General features: G+C 52.9%; 3 protein-coding genes and 1 pseudogene across 7 annotated transcripts; 3 read left to right on the forward strand and 1 right to left on the reverse strand.

Moving 5' to 3' along the window:
* On the forward strand, window positions 1–968 carry H310_13494 (hypothetical protein; the record flags this gene model as incomplete). The annotated part of the gene is made up of 4 exons (XM_008881013.1): window positions 1–296; window positions 341–567; window positions 621–652; window positions 693–968. 4 exons carry the CDS (start codon window positions 1–3, stop codon window positions 966–968), a joined length of 831 nt encoding a protein of 276 aa, XP_008879235.1.
* Window positions 969–1,326: 358 nt separating this feature from the next.
* Window positions 1,327–2,044, forward strand: H310_13495 (hypothetical protein; the record flags this gene model as incomplete). Its single annotated transcript, XM_008881014.1, has 4 exons — window positions 1,327–1,544; window positions 1,596–1,785; window positions 1,837–1,939; window positions 1,995–2,044. 4 exons carry the CDS (start codon window positions 1,327–1,329, stop codon window positions 2,042–2,044), a joined length of 561 nt encoding a protein of 186 aa, XP_008879236.1.
* Window positions 2,045–6,595: 4,551 nt separating this feature from the next.
* Window positions 6,596–8,046, reverse strand: H310_13496 (hypothetical protein; the record flags this gene model as incomplete). Of its 4 annotated transcripts, XM_008881018.1 has the most annotated exons (7): window positions 6,596–6,915; window positions 6,966–7,179; window positions 7,296–7,515; window positions 7,565–7,595; window positions 7,639–7,754; window positions 7,810–7,887; window positions 7,946–8,046. In XM_008881018.1, the coding sequence occupies 5 exons, from the start codon at window positions 7,993–7,995 to the stop codon at window positions 7,458–7,460; spliced, it is 333 nt and encodes a 110-aa protein (XP_008879240.1). In that variant the 3' UTR covers window positions 6,596–6,915; window positions 6,966–7,179; window positions 7,296–7,457. The 4 variants fall into 4 exon arrangements, with proteins under 4 accessions (XP_008879240.1, XP_008879237.1, XP_008879238.1 ...); XM_008881015.1 differs by having other exon boundaries at window positions 7,296–7,595; XM_008881016.1 differs by lacking the exons at window positions 6,596–6,915; window positions 6,966–7,179; window positions 7,946–8,046 and having other exon boundaries at window positions 7,206–7,515; window positions 7,810–7,927.
* Window positions 8,047–8,383: 337 nt separating this feature from the next.
* H310_13497 lies at window positions 8,384–8,455 on the forward strand (annotated as a pseudogene). The gene has a single exon. The product of its transcript is annotated as a tRNA-OTHER (tRNA).
* Window positions 8,456–9,580: the final 1,125 nt, after the last annotated feature.

Genomic DNA, 9,580 nt, shown 5'->3' on the forward strand with positions numbered 1-9,580 from the left:
ATGAAGTTGTTTGTTGCCCTCGTCGCTGCGTCCGCTGCCGCCTCCAAGCAGTCCGTGAGCACCCTCTCGGCGGACGTGCGGTCCGTGCTCCGCGCTGAGCTCGCCGCGTGGCGCAAAGAGTTTGAACCTGCCGCCGCGTCGCTGGGCGTGTTGCCCCAAGCTATGATGAGCATGTCCCCCCATGACGCGCTCCAGCGGTTCTACGACAACAAGCTCGCGATCGAAGAGGCTAGCCGCAACAACCTCGATGCCACGTTCGACTACAACAACCCGTTCGCTCTCATGACGCAAGCTGAGTTCAAGACTTTCGTGGAGGGTATGTCCCTGCAGGAAGTCGCAGCGCGTTCCACTCGGTCCCCGAGGCCGATATGAACGTAAGAAGCGTCATGGAGGCGTCGGTGGACTGGACTACCGGCAAGTGCGTCGACCCCGTGCGCGTCCAAGGCTTGTGCAACACGGGCTGGGCCTTCGTGGCAGTAGGTGCCGCCGAGATGGCGCACTGTCTCGTGACGGGAAAGCGCCTCGACCTGTCCGAACAGCAAGTGACGAGCTGCTCCACCGAGTATGGTACCGCGGGGTGCTACGGCGGGTTGCCGCCGGGTGCCATGACGTACTTGTAGAAGGATGGGCTCTGCTTGGAGAGCGACTACCCGTACGTGTCGGGCCTCATCGGTCTAACTGGCACGTGCCAGAGTTACTCGTGCACCAAGAAGCAGCTCAGCATCAGCGCGACGGTCCGCACGTCGAGCGAGGCGGCGCTGGACACGGCGCTCAACACGCAGCCTGTGTCGGTGCCAGTTGAAGCGGGCAACTCCGTGTGGCGAAACTACCGCAAGGGTGTGATCAAGCAATGCCCTGGGTCGTACTCGGACCATGCCGTCGTCGCCGTGGGCTATGACGAGGAGTCCTACAAAGTACGTAACTCGTGTGGCGCCAACTGGGGAGATGGCGGCTACGTCCGGCTCTAGCGCGGTGTGCACGGTAGAGGCACGTGCAACATCGCCGAAGACATCGTATACCCTGTTGCGAATTGGACATTCGTAGGAGTCATGGAGTGCATCCAAGAAACAATCCAAGACTCCGCTCAAGTTAATCCTACATGTGCAATGATTGGCTAAGTGTAATGTAGCCATTAGGGGAGGGTTTAAGTCCTGGGGGAGCCCCTCGAGGGAATTCATTTTGTGATTTGCTGATGTCTGGTAGCACTTGTTCGTCCTCCACCACGCCTGCATATTCATGGCAAGTAGCTACTAGCTACTTGCCATGAATATGACAAAAACGTCGACGATACCAAGTGCTTTGGCGCGAGCGACGAGAACGAGGTCGATGGAGACCGTCGTGACTGTTCCAATGCCGCTCATGGTGGTGGCGGGACAAGAGGCGGGACAAGATCACCCCTTGACTCCTCCGGGGCCATCCGAGTTGGACGAACTCCGGAAGCAGAACGTCGAGCGTGCTGCGGCGTCGTCGAGTGAATTCAACAAGATGACGTACGAGCAGATGGCGCAGTTTCACGCGCAGCAGCAGGCAATGGCCTTGCGCTTGTAAGAAGAATCCGGCCGACAGGCGGTGATGGCGGCTGAAATCGAGAATAGCCGCCGCGAACAAGAAGAATCGCATGCAATATTGTCGAAGAAGCAAGAACAACTGCGACGCCAACAAGAAGAGATCAAGATGGCGATGGCTCAGCAAGCCAGGGTGACTGGAGATCACCGGTTGTTGTTACAGCAAGCCTATGAAGCAATGAGGCAACTGCACACCAAGGTGGAGGAGCTGGACATGAAAGTTCGCCGTGATAGCAGGCGCTGGGGACTCTTTGCTGCTGCAGCCAATCAGCAACACCCTGCGCAAGAGGCGCCGGCGGTGATGAGCCGTCCAGAGACCCTTATTGGTGTTCAGCAAGTGCCGCTGGTCCCGATGTACAAGGGCAGCACGAAGCGTAAGCGCCGGGAATTCATGGATGAGTATCTGGCGTACTCTTGGGCACGTGGAAGCGCTGAACCGTGGTGTGGGAGGAATCCTCTTCCTCATGCCAGTGTCATGAGGAAGAGGATTCCTCCCACACCCATCCGCATCGTCATCTGCATCCTCCCAAATTTTGTCACTCACATCGTCACCAGCCTTGACACCGTTTTCGTCATCTGCATCGTCCCCCGTGTCGTGGTCAGCATAGTCACGGATTTTGCCCCCACTTTGGGACCGATTTCGAGTCAAAATCGTGCACTTTTTCCCTTCGAAACCGCGATTTGGACCAAAATTGGGTCCAAATCGTGGGGTTTTCGACTTGGACCTCCCAGATTAGGACCCAGATTGTGTGCAAAGTGTATGGGGTCGTCGTGTTGGACCCCCCAACCACCAATACACAACTGTCGTCACGATTGTCGTCCAAAATTTCGTCATCGTCATCGTCACATATTTCGTCATCCGCATCGTCATCTGCATCCTCCCAAATTTTGTCACTCACATCGTCACCAGCCTTGACACCGTTTTCGTCATCTGCATCGTCCCCCGTGTCGTGGTCAGCATAGTCACGGATTTTGCCCCCACTTGGGACCGATTTCGAGTCAAAATCGTGCACTTTTTCCCTTCGAAACCGCGATTTGGACCAAAATTGGGTCCAAATCGTGGGGTTTTCGACTTGGACCTCCCAGATTTGGACCCAGATTGTGTGCAAAGTGTATGGGGTCGTCGTGTTGGACCCCCCAACCACCAATACACAACTGTCGTCACGATTGTCGTCCAAAATTTCGTCATCGTCATCGTCACATATTTCGTCATCCGCATCGTCATCTGCATCCTCCCAAATTTTGTCACTCACATCGTCACCAGCCTTGACACCGTTTTCGTCATCTGCATCGTCCCCCGTGTCGTGGTCAGCATAGTCACGGATTTTGCCCCCACTTGGGACCGATTTCGAGTCAAAATCGTGCACTTTTTCCCTTCGAAACCGCGATTTGGACCAAAATTGGGTCCAAATCGTGGGGTTTTCGACTTGGACCTCCCCGATTTGGACCCAGATTGTGTGCAACCTGTATGGGGTCGTCGTGTTGGACCCGCCAACCACCAATACACAACTGTCGTCACGATTGTCGTCCAAAATTTCGTCATCGTCATCGTCACATATTTCGTCATCCGCATCGTCATCTGCATCCTCCCAAATTTTGTCACTCACATCGTCACCAGCCTTGACACCGTATTCGTCATCTGCATCGTCCCCCGTGTCGTGGTCAGCATAGTCACGGGTTTTGCCCCCACTGGGACCGATTTCGAGTCAAAATCGTGCACTTTTTCGCATGCATCGATCAAAAGATCGTGTCTCGTGTTTGTGAACATGATTTCGGCAAACCGTTCGAAGAAATCTTTGAAAATGAATGGCGGGACTACTTTCTATGTGCCCGTGAAGTTCATGAACTTAACCACGATTGTGTGCAAAGTGTATGGCGCCCTTGAAGATGAACACGCGGATTCGCGATGCGGAATCCCGCGTCGGCCGATTTCTACGAGAAGCTTATGCAGCTGGATGTGGCTTACCTGTCCAACCAGGAGCCGAAACAGTCGGTCAAGATTTTGACGGCTGCAATCCGACCCGCGGCGCTGAAAGTCGCGGTAGACAGGCAGCTCGCTCGGGAAGCAAACAAGGTCTACAAGACCAGCGTACCTGTGTTTGGCCGCTGGTTGACTCAGTTACACGACAACTTCATGTTGTTTGAGTCGCAAATGGTGACGGCGGAGAAGAAACCAGAAGAGAAACCGCATCGTCAGTACGGCGAGAAGTACCGGCAACCGCAACAGCGGAAGCCTGATGGTCAAGCGAAAGGCGCGGTGCCCCGCAAGGCAAGTGCTGTTTGCAAAGGGCTGCCTGAAGTGTGGCTGTGACGACCGATTCAAAGAAGCCGAAACTCGAAGCTTCACAAGCGCCGCGCACCGTGTGCTGCTCTGTGAATGGCATGGAAGAGCTGGCGCCACTTGACAGCGGAGAGGATCAATCAGTGGTTTCGCCTGCATTGATTGCGCGGCTGAACGAAGCCAGCGCTTTGCTTGCCCCTGTGTGCAAGTTGGATTCTGTCCTGGAGCTGGGCGGATTCATGGAAGAAATGAAGCTTTCCGTCGCCCGTGAAGTTAAGCTGAAGTTGACATTCGACACGGACGAAGGTCGTCTGGTTCTGACGAACCTGACGTGCTGGGTAGCCGCAGCGCCTCTGCACAGCGGTCTCGGCGGCATTATCGTGAGCCGTGCAGTGATGGCTCGTTTGGGATACTTTCCCATAGCTCAATGGAAGCTGCGCGGCGTGCTCAATAAGGTCTATGACCTTTGCCAGCTGGGCGGCCAAGAATCGTGTCTCATGGCGGCAATTAAGATCCTTGAAGACAGAAGCAGCCACCGATAGCGCCGGAAGAAGTGGCGCTAAACGTGGATGAAGAATTATCTTGCTTTCTACAAGTTGACGTGGACTAGTCAGTCGACGAAGACAAAGCGGCGGTGCGCGCAAAGCTCAAGGAGAAGGTCGGCGAGTGCCGAGTTACAGGATGCGATGACGACTATGCCGTCGAGATGGGGAGGTTGCTCGTCAAATACGAAGACGTGTTCCGACTCAAGCTGGGTCGGGATCCGCCGGTCAAGGTGGAGCCTCTACGTGTGCTCTCAAGGCTGACACGAAGCCTGTGCGCTGCAAGGCACGACGCTACTCGAAAGAGCAGCGGGAGTTCATGGCGAGACATGTGGAAGAACTCCAGGCTGCTGGTTTATGCTGCTGCAATCCGCGGTCAATATGGTGCTCGGCGCCACTTATCGTGAAGAAACCCGAAGCGAACGAATTTCGCATGACAGTGGACGTCCGTCCAGTCAACGCTCAGACGGTTCGGATCCTCTGGCCGATTCCAATGCTAGAAGTTATCCTCGACCACCTCTGTGGTGCCCAAGTCTTTTTCACATTGGACTTTTTCAAGGGCTATTGGCAGTTTGCGCTGCATCCTGACTCGCAGGAGATGTTCCCGTTCCTTACGGACATCGGCGATTACACGCCAACCCGAGCGTTGATGGGCGGCACGGACAACGTGGCGTTTTGCCGGTCATCTGTGCAAGAGGTGTTTGCGGACGAGCTATACCGCTGTCTGCTCATCTGGCTAGATGATTTACTCGGCTACTGCAAGACCAAGGACAGTTTGCTCGCCGCGTTGGAGCGCGTACAGAAGATTTGCGAGTTCCGTTGGCTCAAGTTGAACCCAAAGAACTGTCGGTTCTATCAAACCGAAGCGCGCTGGTGAGGGCGAATTGTGTCTGGCGAAGGGGTAAAGCATGACCCCGAGCGCATCAAGGCGCTACAAGATTTGAAGGTGCCAGCGACAGGCCAAGACCTCCAGCAATTCATCTGCGCGATGAACTGGATGCGCATGTCCATACCACGCTACAATGTGGTGGTCAAGCCTTTGGCTGACTTGATGGAATGTGTTTACACGTTGGCGGGTGGCCGCACTCGCCAGAAGGTCGCGAAGATTCCGCTGTCGGAAGCCGGATGGGATGCCAGCCATGTGGGCTGTCTTGCGGAGTGCAAGAAGGCCCTCGGGCAGGCCTTGACGTTGGCTCAGCCGAAGAGCGACAAGCTTGTCTGCGTCTTTGCAGACGCCAGTGACTTGCACTGGGGCGGCGTGGTTACGCAGATCCCGCCAGAGCAGGCTGATCGTGAGCTGGATGCTCAAGAGCATGAGCCTCTCATGTTTTTGAGCGGCACATTTTCTGGCGCCGCCCAACGATGGGCTGTTGTGGAAAAGGAAGCGTTCTCGACTGTCGAGTGCTTGAAGCGCGCAGATCATCTTCTCCACAAACCGGGTGGATTCTCATTATTTACCGATCACGCGAACTTGAAATTTTCTTTCTACCCTACAAGGTCAACGCGGCGATCCCGAAGTACACTGCCGCGAAGCTCGACCGATGGGCTTTACCCTTGATGGGGTATGATTACACAATCTATGATATCACCGGCGAAGCAAACGTCTGGGCGGATTTACTATCCCGCTGGGGTACAAATTCCCCGACAATCTGTCCGATTGTGCATATGCACCCACAGCAAGACGTGTAACGCTGTCAACGAATTAGGGGTATTGGACTTCAATCATGAGTTGGTGCACGCTTTGTCGTTCGTTGACGTGAACCCTCTCAAAATCGACGAAACAAACGTCACGCCTACCAAAACAGCACGTAAAGTCGTTGTTCACGAATCAACCAAGCATATTTACGTCGAAGAGTCAACGGCCTCGTCTCACGGTTGTCGCCTGTGTCAGTGCTCGCGGTGCCAAAATTCTACTGCTAAGGTAACGCATCGAATTCCCGAACTGCATCAAATTCACGAACTGTTCAGTATTGTCCAATCCGTGACCTCTTTCTCATTGCGATCAAATTCTATTGGTCATGATTTTATTCACCATCAATCCTTGACATGTCAAATTTCAACCAAAATTTAATTTCTCTCATTCTTAAATTACCCGCCATGACATTTGGGAAGCGCCAAAACGTTTTTCGCGCATAACTTCCGCAATATTGCTCCGATTTCCTTCAAATAAAGCTCAAAATCTTCCTTTTGATTCGCTCTATCGATTGCCGCCAATTTGTGAATTTGAGGACAAAACGACCGAAATCCAAAATTGCGAAAGTTATGCGCGAAAAACATGTTGTTGTCTCAATGCCACCTACGAAGGCAGACTTCGAGGCGACCCTTGGCCGCCTCGCCGCCGGTGAAACCCCGGATGAAGTAGCAAGGAACTCACCACTCAAACGCAATACCATGTACAGGTACAAGAAGATGATGGTCAAAACTGGTACTATCTCAATTGGAAAGCGGAGGGTGAAGTCGTCGATATCAGCAGGTCTTGAACATGATCTTGTGGCATGGATCGCCGCTATGCAGCGGTCAGGATGACCTGTTGAACGTTACGATATCATGCTCAAAGCCAGTGAGAATGTCTCTTACCACAGTGGTGTGCCTCGTACTGTTGGCCGCGGTTGGTACGCCCGCTTCGAGAAACGACACCAGGAGCTGTCCGAGCGAGTTGCGCAAAAATCGAGCCAAGCTCAAATACTGTGACGAAGGAAGGAATAACGAAATACTTCTTCGACCTGGTGAAAGGCTGCCTTGGGTTTTGTGCACCGCTGGCGACATCTACAATGTTGATGAACGTGCACCGCTGGCGACATCTACAATGTTGATGAAACAAGTTTCAAGACAAAGGGAGAGACAAAGAAGGTCATTGCAGTCCGAGGATCCAAAAACGTGTGGCGCGGTGACAACTCTGAATCGTACCGCATGACGATTGTTGCTGCAGATGGCACCCCCGTCTCGCCGGCATTCATACTGCCTGGCCGAACCTGCGCTACAACTGTGCTTGACCAGTGCCCGGTCAAAGACGCAATGATATCAGCGACGCCGAAGGCACTTATGAACGCTGACCTATTTGACAGTTGGTTAGAATGCTTTGGAGAATGGAAGTTGAAGAAGTGATTGCCGTCCTTGTCCTAGACAACTGCTCCTCGTATGTATCGATGAACAGCCTGCCGATTTGCGAAGCGTACGGAATCTGTTTGGTCCGTCTCCCGCCGAATGCTACGCTGTTGCTTCAGCCTCTTGATGTTGCTTTGTTTCGTACCTTCAAGAGAAGAATTGCGAGGAGCGTTACGAAGCGACTCCAGGCGAAGAACACGACATCGTTGCCACGGGACGAACCCATCAAAATCGCTGGCGAGGCGGTCAATGTTGTGTTCCCTAGCACGAACATTGGTATGAAACAGAACTTGCCTGTTGTGAACGGGTTTCGTACCTGTGGCATCTGGCCATTGTCGCTTCCGCGGATGCTTGCGTCGTTGGGAGGTAGCAAAGGCGAACAGTGTGGCGGACTCTGTCGGAAACGATGGTTGGGAGAAGACAAGGGATCATGCCAGACAAGAAGTGCTTACCGTGCCTCCAAACAAGCAGCGCAAGAGAGTCGCAACGGATGGATCTGCATTGGTTTACTCGTGATGAGCTGTTGGTCTTTGCCACGCAACCAGCCCCCCCCCCAAACGAAAGAAATGATTTTTTGTTTAGCATCATTAAAATTGCCTGAAATTTAATGAGTTTTTGTGACATCGTTTATATTTGTGAATTTTGTGACCTTTGCAAAAAGGATTTCATCGTTTTCGTGAAATTGCTTGGATAACAAGGACGATGTCATTATTTTCTGAAAAACAAATACTACCTAGTACTGTAGTTCTTTTCTTCTGCAGGAATAGTGGCGGACGCACTGAGGTTCCAGCGCACACTGACTATCTGGCATATCGTACACATCGACGCCAGGGATTGAATCCTGTACCACCTGACTTACAGGTGTGAGCTACTAGTAAGTACCTGAGGTGGCGCAATTAGCTAAGTGGTAGAGCGTCATACTTGAAACAGGAAGGCCCTCGGTTCGATTCCTGACTTAAACTTTCCGACGGATTTTACCCCTGCACCTGGAAAGCATGATTGTCCGGATGAGGGGACCCCCGTTCTGGTTAAAACGTCCGTTCGTTATATATCTGAAAATCAAAATCACCTCCCCTAGAGTGAACCTTATCAGGGTCTATTCTTTTAAGGCTCGTCTGGCCCGCAGTGCCTCTATTGCGGGGACACCTCCCAAGTTTAAGGCGTGCTCAACATCGTAAGGGTAGAGCGGGGAACACGAATGACATTTTGCAATCCTTGGACCTCACTGGGCAATATCCACGAAATGGATAGTCACGTGTTCGAAATGATCCGCTTCACCGCATCGTCGCGGTAGTGACGTTCAGAGTTCTCGAGGACAATTCCCATGACGGGAAGTTTGTGTTGCCCCCGAGTACACCAAGGCCGACTGCGACTACTACAGTGCTGATTTTGGCTCGGTTTGGTGCGGCGACAAGCCAACTCCGACCACCACCTTGCCGACTCCTACCACCAAGCCGACCCCTACCACAAAGACTCCTACCACCAAGCCAACCCCTACCACAAAGACTCCTACTACCAAGCCTACTACCTCCAAGCCGACTCCTACCTCTACCAAGCCTACTCCTACCACCAAACCCACTCCTACCACCACCGGGGCTGTTGACTGCGGCACGTGCAATGTTTGCTACGATCCGGCCACAGCTCAATGCATGGACACCATCAGCAAGTACGATTGCCGAGCCTTGACCCCTACCAAGGGCTACGTGTGGTGCGGCTTCTGGTAAAGCCTGTCGCCTGCAATCATTTTCGTTCGTGTCGCCGTAGGAGTTTGTTACTTCTAACGCTAGAAATTTGACATTGCGTCATTGTCAGGTGCTATGGTCAATTACGCCGCTTGATATCGCCTCCATGGTAGTATAGTCTGGCGATGTTAAGCAATGGTTTTGCTTAGCTGCGTTAGCGATCGCATTCAGCACCAGTTGTGAGTTTTCAGTACTGTAATTTTCGTCTCGAGATCGAATGGACCAGAAGTGCTACAACTGGTGCTTCCAATCTCTTGTGGGGACCTCTTGCGCAATCTAACGCGGCGAACCAGTGATCTGCATCTTTTGTGGTAAACTTCATCCTCCCCTTTCTCCACGATAACG

Source organism: Aphanomyces invadans (assembly GCF_000520115.1).
Source record: "Aphanomyces invadans strain NJM9701 unplaced genomic scaffold supercont1.52, whole genome shotgun sequence".
NCBI classification, from domain to species: Eukaryota; Oomycota; class Saprolegniomycetes; order Saprolegniales; family Verrucalvaceae; genus Aphanomyces; species Aphanomyces invadans.